Raw genomic sequence first — 18354 nt, forward strand, 5'->3', positions numbered from 1 at the left:
TATGTACTTTTTCACAGTTAAGGTGGTATTAGTCATTTGTCCGTTTATAAGTGTCATCTCTTGACTCTAGTGCCATTCAGGAATCATGGGAGGTGGCCACTATGTGACTTATGCCAAAAACCCCAACGAGAAATGGTACTGTTACAACGACAGCAGCTGCAAGGTATGAGTCTGTACATCATTGTCATGCTTTACAAACTAAACACAACATTTATGAAGGGAAAGAAATGATTGAAGGACTGTTTGATATTACATTGTACATTATACCTGATATTTTGATGCCTTGAGACTTATAGTTCTCTGTTTTGACCTGTAGGAGGTGCACTCTGAGGAGATTGACACGGACTCTGCCTACATCCTCTTCTACGAGCAGCAGGGAGTGGACTACTCGCAGTTCCTGCCAAAGACTGACGGCAAAAAGATGGCCGACACCACGAGCATGGACGAGGACTTTGAGTCGGACTACAAGAAATACTGCGTCCTTCAGTGATGTCACGTTCTTCCACAAAAGCACTTTACGCGTGAGACGCACGCACAGTCAAAGGTGCAAGACCGGCGAGGAGAGGGTCGCTGGCGTCGGGAGTTGCAAGCACAAAGGGTCTCCTTGCTTTTAAGGATACAAGCTGACTTTTCTTCATTGCTGGTCACCATGTTGGATAGAGGTACCTTACAGCTGTTTTTGGTGTGTAGTTCAACAGTGTCTCTGATTGAAAGAATGAGAGAGAGAAAATGAAAGGAGAACAGAAAGAGTGAGATTATTTCATTGTTGCCAAGTGAACAAACAAGACCCATTTTTAGCACAAGATGGGGCAAAGTGAGTTTACTGTACCACTCACCATATTGTCCTCCTCCCCTCCAAAAAAAGCAACAAAAAAGAAAAAAAAACATTGAGTGTGACTCCATACATATAGATATAAATACATATATATGTATGGTTGTTAGGATGTAAGAACATGACATGCTCACAGGCGATAGGTTTGCTCTGAACTGATGGGTGTCATTAGGAAAATCCTGTTGTCAGTGTTATAGGCTGGCAATACCCACCACACCAAGCACACGGTCAGTATTTCAACTAACAGAAAAATAGTCTCATTCAGTCATTGGCCAGATCAAACCATTTCCCAAAGGTTTTCTTTCTTCAGATGTCTGTAAAAGAAATTCATACCTCACTACCTCACTTTTCATTTCATTTTTTTTTTTTTTGTCTTTATTAAGCAAATTGTAATATGGAAAATGAATGACCTGATATCAGAGTCATACCCACACTGGAAAATCATTCACATTTCAATTAGGAGTGGGTCATTATTCATTTTCGAATATTTGAATAGCCGTTAAATGGTAAAATAATTATGCTACTATCTTCATGTCTTAAAAAAAATATGTTTTCCCTTAGTTTTATCGGCGCCTGCTAGTAAGTAATGAGTTACTACTGCCAGAAGGTGGTGGTAATGCACCTAAAAGCTGTTTGCTAGCCACCATTCAACAACAAAAGAAGAAAAAGAACATGTTTCTACCAGGCACTGATAAAACATGTGTGAGATGCTACTGTACAAACAGGGCAGAAATGCAAAGCCAAAGAATACCACAGCAGTCAAAATGTTCCATGTGGAACTAAACAAAAACAAAGTGCAGTGCAAACTCTGCCAGGTAAAGGATGAATTGGTCTCTCTCTCTCTCTTTGTGTGTGTGTGTCATACCTGTCAAGGTATTGTGACTGAAATTCACGAGATCAGTGATTTGAAATCCAATGCCGAAAAAATGGGTGAATAGTAGTCATATAATTCTCAGCGGTTTATTGAAAAGCAATTTTGCTTGAAATGCCCATTCCTGTTTCTGAAGTCTCTTTCTTTCTCTCCGGGGCCCATGAGGCTATTAACCGCTCCAAACCATGATGAATGAAAATTAATTACATTCGTCATTTTCAACTGTTAACTGCCAACCCCTCATTTTGTGCTCAAATGAACCATATTGACTCCTGAGGAAAACGGATTTGTAGTTATTTGGCTTGCTTACTCAAGACATTGTGGTTGAATCTAGTACAGCACAAGGATAGGTGCCACACAGCCTGTTTCTCACTGAACCAATGTAATGTTTCATTTATTTTAGTTTTTTTTTACTTTGAGTATTGATTTTTAGTCAGCACATCTATTTTTATTTATGTTATTTTTAAACGGCACAGTTTATTTGTCTGTTAGCAAGGGCTTCTTTTGTTTTCTTTTTTTTTGTTCCCCTCAAAGAGAGAACACATATCAGTCCTCTATGCCATTTTACTGCTATGTACAGCTTGGTCATCTCATCTCACGGCTTTTAGAATGTCAACGTTTCTCACAGACCGATTAACCCTTCCTTCCCTGTGGACGTCTCGTCGATTCCAAATGACTAAGAACTCTAGCCAAATGCATCCAAACCTGCTGTTGCTAGATGTGTTCCCCCCGGATGAGGTTTCACATTGTCAAGCCAAAGTTTGAGTCCAGTTGCCTGGAGAGAGATGGCCTGCCCAGTGATGGGAAGACTGGGTTCCCCCTGGAGCGTTGAGATGTTCTGTGAAACATCGCTGCTCTTATCTTAGACCCCAGTTGGAGTGTGGATGCACCTGTGCCAGGGCTTGTTGATTGTCAGTAGCATTTATTCTGAAACTTTTAATCTGCATCACCACTGTGAAGAGATATGTTGAACAATGAATGGTTAATGTTGTTGTTGTTGTTGTTGTTTTTGTTTTGTTTTCTGTGTATTTATGATTGTATGATTCCATGAATCTCCTCCTTTATCGAGAGGGCATTAAGCCTTGGATGCTTCACTGAGCTTGTAGAGATCAATGTGCCCCCCCCCCTTCCAATGCACACACACGCACACACCCCAATTTAAGTGTTTTTGCTGCTGTACTAGTAGGGGTTCCACGTTCAGATAAAAGTGCGATAAAAGTGCTTAGTCTTTCACAAAATGGTAAATGAACCATAACCGCATTACTGTAAGTTATTTATGGTCATGTCATGACACCAAATATATTTTTTTAAAGCTAACTGCTATCCACGTTGTACTGTTCAGTGTGTGAAAAATGAGCACATTATTGAAAGGGAGCGCCCAGGAGGACCTCAGTGTGACCTTTATTGAAAAGAGGTTTCCATGCATTCTTCCTCGGGCCTGGCTTGGAAGAAGGATCGTTATGATGTCACTAGACTTAGCTGGACAGGAAACGATCTTTTCCGTCAGGCTTACAGTTTTTTTGCTCCTAAGTTCACAAACACACTGCACAGATAGCTTTTATGGTTGTTAACACTCGCATGCACACACACACACACACACACAATTTTGAAACAGGGATAATTTATTAACATCTTTCTGGCAGAAGTCTGATCAGTTGGCTGGTAGTGCAATCTACTACTGAAATGTATGTCTGTCCTGTTATATATATATATATATATTTTTTTTTTTTTTTCTTTTTTAAATAAATTAAGTTTGATGGGTTGGCAGAGCTTTGCTATTAATTTAATAAATGTTATTTTATGAAGTGTTGTTTAAAGAATACAAATGACATTGCACTGACATTTAAAACAAATGTACATAAAGTGTTTTGTAAATAAATCTATAAAAAATGATGTATTTGAGTATGAGCTGTAAAAAAAAAAAAAAAAAAAATGTACCTGTAGTTGTATATGGGGTGATACTGTTGATCTGTAACAATTATTCAAGACCAATTAAATACAGCAAAAGCAATCAGAAACACACTTGAGTTATCTGTGTCATGTTCTATAAATACACTCCTCCCCCCCCCCCCCCCCCCCACTTTGCAAGTTTGCATGCAGAAGACAAAGCTTTCTGAATGAGGACATGAAAAAGCACCGGGCTGAACCACAGCCCTCCACCTCACAAGCCCACTGTGCAACCCAAACAAAAGACTGCTACTGCTAAACAGCGCAGTACTCTACACGAATATGAAAACCTTAGCCGCAGTTGACATTTAGGGCTGCCTGTCCCCCTGTTACGAATGCACCTTTCCTGCACTCATAATGCGCTGAGGACACTGTTGCGCATGGGTCATCGGTTGTTTTCATGCAAAGCTGAAAGGTGGACTCTTGAAATGCTGCATCTCTGCTAGCCTTGCAAGAGTTTCTCATGGCAGTGGAAGCCACAACATACCTCAGGCAGGAAGTGTGTCTCCCCTTCACAGAAAAAATGAGCAGCAACTATTTCTCGGAGCTCCCCTAGTCACGGCTGTCACTCTTAACTGTTAGGTTTCTTCATATTGTCTTTTTATTGACAGTGTACGCAACATTTTGATACAGGGACATGCCTATCTCACAGAAATGCTTGGAGTTGTACTAACAGCATGATTTTGGATAACAATAATCTGTTAATCAAGCTATGTACTCCTGTTCAACAGATGAATAGTGGTAAGTAGAATGAGGTGATATAGAATAATGTAATAATAATGACTGCATGGTAAATTGGATGCTCCCTATAGAGATGAGGGAAATATTCCACAAAGGCCCATGTAGAAACACCACAGACGACTTTGTTTATAGATATGTTAGACTAAAGTTTATCGTTTCTGACAGTTGATATATATTTTATTTTTTTTTACATTGAAGTGCTTTACATTTGGCTTGGTTAACAACCAAATTGACATCCTTTTCTCTTATTTCAAACCATCTACTCGGTACTTTGTTGTGTGCTGCTCTATCACACAACCTCATCAACCTTTGATGCAATTTCATGCAGCTCCTTTAAAACCACACAGAGAACGCTGATATGAATGGTAATTCAACAGGTAAGTTCAACTTGAAGTCTATTCAGTCTGATAGCCATTTGTTTGTGTGCGTTTTGTGGTTACTGTTCATATAGAAGGGTCTTCATATGACCTGATACCCTCTTCCTGTGTACTGTAATGCACACAAATAAAGTATTGAACAAAGAACAAAGCTTTTGTGTTTAATTTATTGAACTTAATTTATTCATTTAATTTATTTCCTGTGTTCAGGGTCAACTCCAGGCTCACCGGTCCTAGACCTGGACAACAAACACTACGCCCTTATTGCCATTTCAAGCGTCGCCATCCTCATCATCGTCGTGCTGGGAGTGATTTGGATAAAGAAGTAAGATTCTTAACTTAACTAAAAAGTCGTTTTTCGAAACCATATAAATATGCTATGAAGATAAACCAATCTACTTTTCAGGTGATCTCTGTAGTGCAATGCTACTGAAATGCCCTGTCCCTAAAAAGAGAGAAAGAGCAATGTGTGTATTCAAGTCCATTTATCAACACTTTCCTGATGCAGAAAATACACTGGAACACCAGAAGAAAAATCACTTTTATTCACTCAATTTTGTTTTTTTTTGTTTCCCTCAGGTATCGGTCCTTAACGATGACCATTCAGGACTTACGTCGGGGCCGTCCTTTGATGAGTGTTCTCCCAGCGGCAGACTCCCCACCCCATCTCACCACTATGCCTAAGCCCCTGCCCAGCTCATTAGAGCCCGACAACACACAGGCTCCACTGCAGAGGGGGAAAACATGGCGACACTCCAAGCTACCATGGAGGCCTCTACCACAAGTAGGCACCTCACAGTCTTAAGTGTGGGAGAATCCCCATATTAAAGAAGTACACTGAATCTTTAGTTGATTTAATGTACACAGAAAGCTTTTTCATTAGAGGTTTTAGGGGCTAGCATGTCTTAAGTCATTCGCTACAGTGAAACTGCCGCCCCACTGCGTATAGGTACTAATTATTTGGTACATGACTAAATCTGTGATTAGAAGTGTAATCCACATAATTACTGAAAAGTTATAATCTGATCACATTGAAATTAGGTGTTTATGTGTGATACGATTAGTTTTGAAGAGAGACAAAATGTGAGTAAATTGTCAGTTAAATGTTATTTGAAATGTGTATCGGAAATGAAGACCCAAAACTAAAACTATGACTAACAAGAGGAACTCTCAGGGGAGGTTATTAGAGTTCAAGGCCAGTTCATCAAATGTGAGTATTAATTGAAGAATAATTACAAATAAATTGTAACAATATTTAAAAAAAAAAAAATGATGTATTATAACATATTCTGACATGGATTATAACTGTTCAAGAAGGAGAGTGTCCGTTTAGAATACCCTTTTCCTAGTTTATTTTGAAAAATGGCCACACCTGAAAGGGATATTAAAGGTCATAGTTATAGCTCATTTAAAGATTTAAAGATATTTGTATCTTGTAATAGCACCAAATGTTTTACTTCCAAGAAGGTGACTGTACATAAAGACTGTCGGTAAGGGAAATTCAGAACTGGGGTTTTAGAGTCTTGAGATGGATCCGTTTGTCCTGGGTCCTTACTTAACAGTAGATTGTCACAGAGGGCTCATTTCACTAATAATAAAGGGTCCCTTATATCAATGCCTTTCTTGACCAATCGACACACTAACTTCATTCTCTAAACAATCTAAAAACCTGCATTAAAACTTGTTCAATCAGCTATTGCAGTCTTTATTGTGTTCACATGACTACAATTGTGTGCCGTTTTGACAAAGAAACTAAACCAAATTGCCATTGCTCACCTGCTAGTCAACACAAATTAAATGTGTAGTGAGAAAAATAATAATAATAATAATAATGATTGGCACAGTTCTTATATCACAGCTCTACATATAGGGATGTGATAGCAAGCTAAACCATTTCTAAACAGAAGTGTACTCAACACTTGCTTTGTATACCTCACAGCTTTTTAAAAGTAAACTAATAGAGTTGTCCTATGCCCAGCCACATGACTATTAATGGGGCCTGTTACTTTTAAAAGGGTGCTGATTTAACCTGCCCCTAGGTTGCAATCACAAAATACTTGTACAAAAACTGGTCACCGGTAGTCCACTGGTAGTAATAAGGGGATGCTACTACACTAACCCATAGCATCAAAACTCACAAAATCTCACAATCTAATGATTGTTAATTACATTGTTCATGTAACTGAAAAGCTGATCGATAACTCACAAAGACAGCTTTATCTCCAGGTTCCCAATGTTAAAAAGAGCGACCTGAACCTGCTTCAGCTCATCAAGGCTGGGAAAGAGGGTGTCTTCTATAAAGCTAAAATGACCCGTGGCACGTGCAAAGGCCACTCAACGATCACCTGCAAAATCTCCAAAGAAGGTACTGTCCAAGTATGTAAATGTTATACAGTGGTCATGACAACCATATGTAAGGTGATCAGAAGATGCTAGAAACACTGTGGGACAACTTTATTGTCAACAGTGAAAGAAACTTTTGTCTGTAATCTACTTTTGGCAAATGTGAACAGTATTTTGCCCATCTGTTAGCCCAAAGTATTGCCTGGTGTGTCCTGTTGACATGTTGAGTGATGCAGACACCTTTGGATTGTTTCCCAGGTGTCACACCAAAGCAGGTTGAAATGGAGGCGTCCATCATGAGAAAGCTGATGTACCACAAAAATGTCCTGCAGCTGCTAGACTGGAACAGCGTGGAGGGTATGACTTCCCCTTAGCCACAGAAAACTACTGACATACTTACAAGTTCCTGAAGCACTTACTATTTTCAAACGTGTGTTCTTCTGTTTTGTCAGAACCCTATGTGCTAATCATGGAGTTTGTGAGCTATGGAACGATGCGTAATTTCCTTCAGACGCAACGGGACAGGCTGGTCTCAGACCCTGAGCTGCAAAGCCTCTTCACCATCGCTTCTTACCACATAGCACTCGCTATGGAGCACATACGCTCCAAAATGGTAACTTATTCCTCAATAGATTTTCACAAACACACACAAAGGACATACAGAGCTTGCTCAAAAACACAAGTGCTCCAAAGTGTACAATCCACATTGAACACTGTTTGTTGAAAAAATAAACAAAATGATTGGTGTACTTTCACAAGTTGGGACAGGCTGCGCTGTTTCCTGCTCTTTTAGACAAAGTAGAGAGCTTGTATCATGCTGTCAGTAGAAAACGAAGGAAGAACGAAATAAAGAAAAAGCCATCACCTCTTCCCTGTGTTATCCAGATTGTGCACTGTGACCTTGCCTTACGGAATATAATGGTAAGTCGTTTCCCGTGGGAGGTGAAGGTGGCCGAGTTTGGACTGGCGAGAGACTTGACACGAATGAGGAGCCGGCGCAGCACCCACAAGAAACAGCAAAAGGTCAGTTGCGTGAACCAGATACAGAATAGTGTTTATAACATGGTATGAGCAAGTGGCATGTTCTTGTCATGTTCATAATTTATGATTATCAAAATATACTTCATGTCATGCATGAATGTGTATAAATACACTGAACAGAAATATAAATGCAACATGTTGAGTTGTGGTCCATGTTTCATGTATTGATGTTTCAAGATCCTGTAATTTCTCCTTGCTCAGAAAAAGCTTATTATTCCTTATATGATCTGTTGCTCAGTAAAATCTTTTAGATTGTTCCAGATGGTACTGTTTTTGTACAGTATATAATGTATGAACAAATAATGGCATGATGTTGAAGTGATCGCTTCATTCACATCACACACATGTTCTGACAGCAAGATTTGAAGACCCTCAAAACATGAGAAACTTGTTTGCCACTTGCCACTATGTTAAACATAATATAATGTAGAGCTGATATAGGGGACGGTGAGAAAGAAGAGACAAACAGAGGACGGAACTGGTTATGAAAATGGCATTTTCTTGGCAAGGCAGACATGTGAGATGGCTTTTTAGAGACCAAAGAAAGTAAGTAAGTGAGAAAGACACAAGCTGCTGTGCCATATACTTAATGAATAACCCTTCTCTTATTCTCCCATCTCCTTCGGATTGCCATCAGAGCAAGCCATTTAAACCTTTAACCAAAACCCTTTTACATCTCTGCCTTGAAAAAGAAAATGCACCACACACTGCCAAGCATTTGTTTCTGCAGTAGCACCTATATAAAATCAGGGGCTCTTCGATACACACCAATGTGACCAACAGTGACAACACATGACTTTCCACCACACGAGCAAACCCATTTTTCAAAGTGCCTTGAAGCAGAAGTGTGAAGTGTGAAACCAGTGATCATTTTTTGCAGAGACCCCCCCACACACACACACACACATGCACCTGCAATACTCACCAACATATGCACATGCCCAAAAAAATTATTCCAATGACTTTATGATTTGCAATGTATTGAAACAGGAGCGAGTGCCTTTGCGCTGGTACCCACCAGAGTATTTCAGGAACAGCTACTACAGCTTCAAAGGAGATGTCTGGGCATTTGGCATTGTGCTTTGGGAGATGCAGACATTTGGTAAGCTCCATGCAGAAGTGCACCGATCTTTAATGCTGTCACAAAGACCTCTACTACATTCAGCTCTGACAACCTCTTGAAAGGCAGTGTTAACATACTTTACCTGTCTCAGGAACCCTGCCGTATCCTAATCTGGAGACGTCTGAGGAGGTGGTGTATCAGATCTGTGCTGGACACAGAAACAACGGGCCAGACAGCTGTAGAGCAGAGATGTGAGTATAAGATACCAACTGACAGACCTAGAACTGTGATCTGTGGTGCTCTGCTGTCAGATAACCATCTCAAATGAAGATGTTGTTGGATGTGTCCCTCACCCATGTTGACACACAGATACTGATAGTTCTGAATAAATGTAACACACTCTCTCTGCATTTCTGCACACAGACAACAAATAATGAAAGACTGTTGGCGGGAACCTTACACGTCAAGGCCCTCCTTCACTGATATTGTTAGAATCCTAGAGAATGTGCTGGAAAACGATTCGGTATGTGCCTTTCGATTAGTTTCCATTCTATACGTTTTCATTGTCATTGATAAAAAACCAAGTGTATGTTTCTTTTTCTTTTTAAAACGTAGGACTACGTGGATGTTGGTTCAGCTATTGGTTCAGCTATGGAGGCCTGACTCCTGTGTTTGTCTGACAATGTGTGGGCCTCATCTGTCAGGGCAAACGTTTTGTTGTTGTTAATATTATTGGTGCTGGGGAAATGAACTCTTTTGGGCTCATTGTTTAGAACTGCTGACAGAAAGGAATTTTCATGTAGAGTGTTTTCACACTTGATGTATTAAAGAAATAATAGTTGCCATTTTGCAATGTAGACATAGTTTGCTGTCTGATGTTTTTTTCTGTCTTTGTCATTGGGGTCAGAGTCACTCCACTATCTGTCTGTGCTTAGATTGAACTATCTCTGTGTACTATGATCTTTTGGATGGAACCCAAGACTGTTCCTAAGACTAAGCCTGAGCTGTATGCTGTTTGAATTCATTATACATGATTGGTTGTTAAACAATAATTACAGCTCTCTATTGTAGTATTACGGTGTACTGGTTGTTTCTGGTAAAAACGGGCGAATGGTAATTGCTAAGCAGCTATCCGATTTGACATGAACTGCCAAAAGAACATGTTGAGGGTTATGCTGAGCAGGGCAGTATTCATAGCTGCAAACAACCAATGAAGCGCGCCGGCAACGCCCCTGTTCTGATCAACTGAGGGAGAGGACCAATAGAATGAACGCGAAGCCACGCTATACAACGACATATCCCCACCCCTTTTCACCTAATCAGGAAGGATATTATAGTTTATGTATTGTCTTTCATATAGCCTTGTCTGAGCCTGCAAACCTTTCTCGAGTCAAAATGGTTATTCGCATTTTAGAAATTATTTATTTTCTGTATTTTGCCTCCCACATCCCTATAACTTTATTCATTGATTTCCAAGCTTTACTACCGGAAAATGTCTACCCACAAGCGGTAAGTTTATCCACAACGACTGTCATTTACGACATCATTACTACAACAAAAACGTCTAATTGGTTTTATTTAATATGTTTTGAATGCTTAAGTTTAAAAATCGTTTTTATTTGTTTACTTATTATGTCAGTAAAAATATACTTTGCAGCTTAAACAATTATTGCGATGGTACGCCGCTGAATTCAAAGATCCAATGATGCTGGACCCTCCTGTGTGGTTTAAGTCCTTCATATTCTGCGAGGCGCTTGTACAACTGCCTTTCTTCCCTGTCGCTGCATATGCATTTTGGAAAGGTCAGTAATACACTTTCACAATGAAAGAAATGTCAGCAATCTTACGTTTAGGCGCTAAAGTGACCTTTGGGCTGGGAAATCATTGGAAAGGGGAGAACTGGGCTGATTTGCATTGATAGGCTACCATCTAGTGGTGAATCTGCGGTATTACATTTGTAAATGACGTATACAACTTTCATGCTATGGTGAATATCATTTTCAGTTCATTCAAAGTTACAATCACTTCGTTTACTATATATTTCATACAGGGTTTGTTATACCATCCCTTGACCTCTATCTTGTATGTACCTCACTACTAATATGCCAGTGTGACAATGTAATAGTATCTTCTTTTACAGGAGGCTGCAAGTGGATCAGGACCCCCACAATTGTGTACTCAACGCATGTGGCAACGACCTTAATCCCTATTCTGAGTTACGTTCTCCTCCACCAATTCCCCCAGGCACCCCATCCTGGGCCTCAGACCATGCGAGAGCGTCTCACTCTGGTGTCGATCTACGCTCCATATCTTATAGTCCCCCTTATGTTATTATTCACCATGCTTTTCAGCTCTACATATACAGGTGCCTCTCAGGGAGGAAGTTCCAAATCAAAGTCTAAGAAAGTAAAATAAATGCCATGTCAACAACTCCGTGTGTGACACAAAAATTCAAGAGATGTAATACAGCAATATGAATTTGGTTTAGGACATAATCTATTTATAATTGTGGTATCCATAACAGCTCAGGTGTAGGTAGCATGACTATGATGAATCGATAGCAGTATTTTGCCTAGGGAACTGACTTTGCTGGTGTATCATTGTACAATCAAGACTGTTCAAGGCAAAGACAATGAAAACATTCATCTGCAAAAGATTTATTCAAGTATTTTTCACTAATGTGAAGTCTGTCTACATTCCACTACACATAATAGACAGACAGGATTTTTAATTTTTTACGATGACTTTTTATGCAATAAACAAAAAATTTGTTGCAAATTTGAATGGTTGTAAACTTTACTGAACTTTGAATGATCCTCCTGAGAGGAATGTTTTTGGTGTGGTCCCATGAGTAAAACAAACAATATGATGAAATGGAGTTAAAATGGAATCTCTTACATACGTGGTTACAAAAGTACACATCTTAATGAGGAAAATTATATTCCATAAAAGTTTTGAATTTCAAAAATGATTTACAGCAACATGCAAATACTGTATTTTGTACTATTTTCCTCAGTGGTATAAAACAATGCAAGCTTTGCATCATCAGCTTTTTGCACCCTTTAGTATAAATAGTATAAATAAATTCCTCTATATATATAAATAGCATTTAGATTTGCCTATCTGATACATAATGGGGCAGATATGTCACTAGTGGAATCCCTGCTCTAATCAAGCACTGAATGCTTAAAACATGGGGAAGAAGGTAGATCTCAAAAGACTTGAGCATTTGAGGTTAATTGAGATTGTGTAGATTTTATATTTGATAACTGATTTACTAGCTGTAGAAATGACAGAACTGAATACTTTTCTGTCTGAGGCCTCTTGGTATTAAAGTTTCGCCTGGCTGAAAGAAAGAAAAATGAAGTGGAACCCTGGAATCCATTAGATCAGCTGCAGTAGGTACTCCATGGTCCCATCATTTCTGCAGAATAAACTGGTCTATGAATTCATTTTGTTCCGCTTCAACTTTACACAATGCCTCGTATTCAATCCGGTACCTGGAACAGAAGGGTGAAAAGCAAATCAGTGTATAATATCTAAGTCTTTGCTGAAGGCAATGGAACAACCAAGCATGAATAATCATCAACAGTATATACCTCTCAAGCTGCATTTTCTTCTCGGCAATTAGAGCCTGAAGTTGCTGCTGCTGGGCCTCTCGCTGCTTAGCCACCGATTTTAACAGGTTTCGGGCTCCAATAGCCTGTTTGAAGTGATTATGTGCAGTTAGGTTCACACAGCAGCTCCCTCATATGAAAATGATTGACATTCCCTTCATACTCACCTTCATCTTCTCTGTCTCAGCTTCCTTCGCAAGTTCATCAACCAGTTCTATGAGGCCGCCAACTATTTTCTGAAACTGTCCAATTTCTATTTTCCACAACACAAAGAAAAATGTGTAATTAGTTAAACATGCTGGTATTACTGCGCTGTTTAATAAACAAATCGCTAAATAAAGTTTAAAATAACCGCTATTACCATTGTAATCACAAGAACCAAATGCACTTACTGTCAACAAAATCCTTGCATTCTTCTTTGAGTTCGGTGGTCTGCTGGTTTACCTCCGGTTCTAAAACCCTTAATTTATTGAGCTCATCAAAATGAAGCCCTGCTTCGTCCAGTGGATCTTTAGCCATGGCCGTAGGCCTTTGCCCTCTGAGCAATCTGATGGAGCCTTTAATTCTGAAAAAAGGAAACAGATCACTATCTCTTGCCACAGTTAATGTTTACGTTGATAGCTTTACCCAGTTATCTAGCTAGCTAGCCAGTTTAACCAACACAGCTAAGGAGCTATCTGCTGTGCACATTAAGATAATGTTAACCAAAGTTCGACACCTGGACATCAGTTTACAATGTTGCGACTTAATCTGAATTAGCTGTATCATCTCTATCGATGCTACTTTCCCCATCAATGTGGCAGCAAATCAGTGAAATAAATATTTTCTTGCTAACGAGCTATAGCAAAGCGAGCCAGCAAGCTCCGTGGAAGCAATTGCACATACAGGTAGTTAGCGATAGCTAGCTAGCTATGCAAGCTAAGTAACGTTAACTATTATTTTTAATGAGAATGTTAGCAGTATACGGGTTCGGTATGTGCAACAGTCAATCAACAATTAACATGTCTACCTATATCATTCATTACAATGTATTAGTACGCCTACCTTAATGTGTTATGTTTAATTTTACTTTCGAATATGTGGCACTCTGGAAGCTGTTCAACAAAGTCCACTGCAGCTGCTGCTAAGGCGACGGTCTAGCTTACTAAACTTTATCTCAAACTGGAGGGGTTTGTTTCCGCCCCAATCTACTGGTTATGACACAATTTGGCATCTTAATCGACTAAATCAGATTTTTACAGCATTTTATACGTATTGTAACATAAACGGAACAAAATATCTATTAATATATTGATTCAAATCCCTTGTCAAGTTGTATTGTTAACAAATACCCCAATTAGAGCATGGATCATTCCCATGAGCCATACCAACGCAAAACATACACAAATATTTATTTAACCAAGTAAAGTCAAGGTTACTTGCAAGCTAACTTATGTGAACTTTGTGTGGACATTTAGTTTAATAAAAATGTGTTCAATATCACATTTTTGTATTTATTTATTTGTTTTGAACTTTTGCCTCCTACGTATTGTAAATCCGTAACCGGAAACGTAAAACTGGGATTTGTAGGAAAGACGTCTCCAAAAGAACTACAAAAACGACATTCGCCAAATTGCGAACCACAAGTTCACTTCTAATCTCGTGTTTCGGAACACCCAAACAAAAGTGAGATATGTAAGTTCAGTACGTGTTGTCATTTAATTATATAGATATATATATCAGATAAGCAAACATATTAACATGAATTAAGTTATATAACGGAGAAGTGCTTAGATAACGTATGGATGAGAGTAGACGGCAGTAGCTAAGTAAGTTAGCCAGCGATAACTAACGTCATCCAACCTGGCTAATGCTAGTTGTGTAGAAGATTGTTGTTTGACCTGTCTTGCTGCTCGTTAATTAACATGACATGAGTTTCACGTGTTGTTATTTAACTTGGTCAGTTACCTATGGCAAGAGAAAATGTCCTCCATTAACGTTACACACTGAGCTAATGTTTGATAAGTTGTATCCCTACAACTTTTAGACTGAAGCTTATACATGTGTCCTCCTAGTTCAAACAGGTTATATTTGGAATGGTAATTAGCTGTTGTCCTCATGCAAAGCATTCAAGGTTGGATGAAGTTACTATTCTACCTCGCTTCTTATACTTTTCCACTGTTTCCCAATGAACTTTTCTGGGATGACCATAGTTTGTCTGTAGACGGACAGTTACAGTCTAACCAACTTTGTTGCTAGCTACATATGTAGTTTAATTTCTTTGAAGAAAGACAAAATTGCAGGCCGCTTTCATCGTTTTTTCTGTAGTTTGAACTTTACACTTAACTCGGGTTTACATGGTTCTGAACGGGAATGTCATGAAGTCAGTCATGGCTAGTATCACTTCAGTTCTCTCTTGCCTGTTGCATGTGTAGATATGAGTAGCTTCAGCATACACAGGCTCTGGCAGCCTCCCCAGTAGCAGTCACCACGGCGGGAGACATCAGGCCCGTCGTCTGCAGGGTGGTCATCTACCTCCAGAGGGACATGTCGGCAGATGTGTGCCTCCACCCTGTGCACACGCAGACAGGTCCAGTGGTGCCTGTGTCCTCAGTCTCCTGTCCCAAGACAAAGACCTGCAGCTACTGGGGGGCTGTCGGCCTTGGCAATAAGTATGTTCGGCTGAACGTTGGAGGCACGCTTTTCTATTCAACCTTACAAGTGCTCACCAGACAGGACTCTATGCTCAAGACCATGTTCAGTGGCAAGATGGAGGTGTTCACTGACAAGGAAGGTAAAGTCAAGGGCAGAGATGGCATTTTCTGCAAGAGATGTTTATTATACATTAGAGTTTACCATTTGCTTCATGCTATGCTAATTGCGTCGCTTTGACCAAAGACCTGATCTGCAATTATTTCAGATTCTGCATTTTGTTGATGTTATGCTGTGTTGTGCTAAGGTTGGATCCTGATTGACCGCTGTGGGAAACACTTTAGTGCCATCTTGACTTACCTGCGGGATGGCAGTGTCACCTTGCCCAAGAGCCAGCAGGGCATCATGGAACTGATGGCAGAGGCCAAGTATTACCTCATACAAGGCTTGGTGGATGAATGCCAGGGAGCTCTCCAGGTTTGTGTGCGACTGATGGCCCGTGTGTGTGTGTGTGTGTGTGTGTGTGTGTGTGTGTGAGCGAGAGAATGATTAAAGTACCACACTCATACATCCCCTGCAGATAGAAAAATCCTACTGTAGTTGTAATGATGACAAATTAATGAGTATTTGTAGTTGTAATGTTTTGAAGGCTACTGATATAAAAAGACAAGTCTCTTTTACAGAAAGAGATTAATGGCTTGTTTATTGTTGTTGATATAAAGCTGGCGGCTTTTATGTTTTGCTCTATCTAAATTGTCTGTGTGCTTTGACTGACAGGACAATAAAGAGAGGCCTGTATGTGTCATCCCAGTCATCACCTCTACAAAAGAGGAGGAAAGACTAATACAAGGCTGCACCAAGGTGAAAAGAGGACTCGTAGCCTCTCAGAATTGAATCTCGGAAAATTGTTGTAATTCAGAAATGCATTTATGACCTGATATGACAACGTGTCCTATCTCTAAGGACATCAACGTATTTGACTGTGACTTTCTCTTCCTTCCAGCCTGTTGTGAAACTGCTCTACAACCGAAGCAACAACAAATATTCTTACACAAGGTAAATTGTTGCAAGAATACTATGATACTTTTTTTTTCATGTGTACATAAAGCATTTTAGTGAATAATATTCACCTCTGCTTCTTTTTCAACTTTTACTTTCCCATCTTCACAGCAATTCAGATGACAACCTCCTTAAGAACATTGAGCTGTTTGAGAAGCTTTCATTGAGCTACAACGGCCGTGTTCTCTTTTTGAAGGATGTAATCGGCGATGAGATCTGCTGCTGGTCCTTCTACGGACAGAGCCGCAAGCTGGCAGAAGTCTGCTGCACATCTATCGTCTACGCCACTGAGAAGAAGCACACAAAGGTAAGAAGGGCATCTTCCTCCATCACTCTGGTCCACCTCAATAAAATATACAAGTTTACTGTTAGATCTATACTTATGAATGTTGCATATCAGTAAAGGGGACACGTGGTCTTGTTTTTTTTACTGTCCGATCTTCTTGCGTTTGCAGTGAGACTTCCTTTTTTTTTCATATTTATGGTGTGTGCAGGTGGAATTCCCTGAGGCTCGCATCTACGAGGAGATGTTGAACGCGCTGCTGTACGAAACGCTCCCGGTGCCCGACACGTCGCTGCTGGAGGCTACGCGGCGCCGCGCCCACTGCTGCTCCCACAGCGAGGAGGACGAGAGCAGCGAGATGAGGGAGCGCGTGCGTCGCATTCACGTCAAGAGATACAGCACCTACGACGACCGGCCGCTGGGACACTAGCGGAGCAGAGCAGACCGGGACACGCCTTCTGCTCAGAGAGATTCAACTCACCTGTGCCTTCGTTGTCATCATTATGCGACTAAAAACACACACAACCGTAAACCCCAGTATTACAGAATCAACTGTGAACTCGACTTGGGAAAGCCAGCAGGACAAAACCGTTTGCTTGGACCTTTCTGGTGTTGCTGGGGTGCTGTTTTAAAATCACTGTGATCTTGGTAATGTTTTAATTTTTCCTTCTGACTTCTGCTGATATTAATCAGTGTGGGTTTTTCAATGCACAAAACTGCACTATGCTATTGCAATACAATCCACACAGCACACTATTTCTAGTATAAAATGAACACTATCTTTATCTTTTATTTTGCTTTCTGTAATCAGGTGTGACTTCCATAGTTGTTTTACACATATGAGTAATCAAATCATGTACTTACACTTGTGTAATGGTCTACTTTAAGTCATATTTTAACTAAATGAGTTGGTAGTTCAAATACTATAGCCACATAGATTTGAGATTGTGAAAGAAGACAAAGAAGTGAACAATGTATAGTGAAACCAACGTGAATGGCCAAAATTCTGCCAATACACAAAGACTATTCTATTTCTATTTCGCTCTAAAGGCTATTGGCAGATGTGCTACCGTGTGAATCAATTTCATAGTGAATTTTCAGATTTTGTTTTATTTTATATTTATTGGGGGTAGTGAAAATGCAGTGGTTTTTGTCATTGTAGGGATCTCAATAAGGCCTGCTTGATGAAGTCAACAAAGAGCTCCCATACATTTCAAGGCCATATGAATTTAAAACATACACATACCTGTGTGTGACTTGCAAAATAAAATTTAAAATAATTTTAAAATACTTGTACATTGATTTTCAAGGTAAAAATCAGTTATTTCCCTGCTATCACAGTATACATTAATATACCTTACACAGTACTATTAAAATTACAGACTGGTTTCATGGCCACCAACCTATTCTGGATATACCACAGGTGGGCGCACTGGATGTAGTTGTATACACTAGTATATGCTATGGTGCTGTATGCTTTCAATCTTAGAATCGGTCAAATCTATGCACTGCAGGGAGATTTCAAGATTCTAATTCCGCATACGTTTTT

The 18354-nt window shown here is 39.7% G+C and overlaps 4 protein-coding genes across 5 annotated transcripts in view; 3 read left to right on the forward strand and 1 right to left on the reverse strand.

The window, feature by feature from the left end:
* usp32 (ubiquitin specific peptidase 32) overlaps window positions 1-490 on the forward strand; it is a gene marked incomplete at its 3' end in the record, with an annotated part of 37430 nt that extends 36940 nt beyond the window's left edge. The window contains exons 33-34 of the mRNA XM_080844727.1: window positions 71-163; window positions 317-490. Coding sequence (XP_080700853.1) covers window positions 71-163; window positions 317-490 — 267 coding nt within the window. The remainder of the gene's footprint in view (window positions 1-70; window positions 164-316) is intronic.
* Window positions 491-10602: 10112 nt separating this feature from the next.
* Window positions 10603-11630, forward strand: tmem97 (transmembrane protein 97; the record flags this gene model as incomplete). The annotated part of the gene is made up of 3 exons (XM_080845268.1): window positions 10603-10724; window positions 10873-11017; window positions 11356-11630. Exons 1-3 carry the CDS (start codon window positions 10611-10613, stop codon window positions 11628-11630), a joined length of 534 nt encoding a protein of 177 aa, XP_080701394.1. The 5' UTR covers window positions 10603-10610.
* A 330-nt stretch (window positions 11631-11960) lies between these two features.
* ift20 (intraflagellar transport 20 homolog (Chlamydomonas)) lies at window positions 11961-13932 on the reverse strand. Its single transcript, XM_080844399.1, has 5 exons — window positions 13877-13932; window positions 13225-13397; window positions 13000-13085; window positions 12815-12918; window positions 11961-12715 (listed from the first exon to the last, which is right to left on the reverse strand). The coding sequence occupies exons 2-5, from the start codon at window positions 13349-13351 to the stop codon at window positions 12634-12636; spliced, it is 399 nt and encodes a 132-aa protein (XP_080700525.1). The 5' UTR covers window positions 13352-13397; window positions 13877-13932; the 3' UTR covers window positions 11961-12633.
* Window positions 13933-14430: 498 nt separating this feature from the next.
* On the forward strand, window positions 14431-18093 carry tnfaip1 (tumor necrosis factor, alpha-induced protein 1 (endothelial)). Of its 2 annotated transcripts, none has more exons than XM_080845160.1 (7): window positions 14431-14506; window positions 15247-15605; window positions 15771-15940; window positions 16241-16324; window positions 16467-16519; window positions 16634-16829; window positions 17017-18093. In XM_080845160.1, the coding sequence occupies exons 2-7, from the start codon at window positions 15359-15361 to the stop codon at window positions 17233-17235; spliced, it is 969 nt and encodes a 322-aa protein (XP_080701286.1). In that variant the 5' UTR covers window positions 14431-14506; window positions 15247-15358; the 3' UTR covers window positions 17236-18093. The 2 variants fall into 2 exon arrangements, with proteins under 2 accessions (XP_080701286.1, XP_080701287.1); XM_080845161.1 differs by having other exon boundaries at window positions 14447-14497.
* The last annotated feature ends 261 nt before the right edge of the window (window positions 18094-18354 follow it).

This window comes from Sprattus sprattus (genome assembly GCF_963457725.1).
Source record: "Sprattus sprattus genome assembly, chromosome: 9".
NCBI lineage: Eukaryota > Metazoa > Chordata > Actinopteri > Clupeiformes > Clupeidae > Sprattus > Sprattus sprattus.

Bases quoted from the DNA above. Each gene is read 5' to 3' on its own strand.
- ift20 (XM_080844399.1), bottom strand. From the start codon at position 13,351: ATGGCTAAAGATCCACTGGACGAAGCAGGGCTTCATTTTGATGAGCTC. The intron at 13,086-13,224 runs GTAAGTGCATTT...TGTGGAAAATAG, and splicing joins ATGCAAGGATTTTGTTGACA to AAATTGGACAGTTTCAGAAA. The intron at 12,716-12,814 runs GTATATACTGTT...CTTCTGTTCCAG, and splicing joins AAGAAAATGCAGCTTGAGAG to GTACCGGATTGAATACGAGG.
- tnfaip1 (XM_080845160.1), top strand. From the start codon at position 15,359: ATGTCGGCAGATGTGTGCCTCCACCCTGTGCACACGCAGACAGGTCCA. The intron at 15,941-16,240 runs GTTTGTGTGCGA...TTTGACTGACAG, and splicing joins AATGCCAGGGAGCTCTCCAG to GACAATAAAGAGAGGCCTGT. The intron at 16,830-17,016 runs GTAAGAAGGGCA...TGGTGTGTGCAG, and splicing joins CTGAGAAGAAGCACACAAAG to GTGGAATTCCCTGAGGCTCG.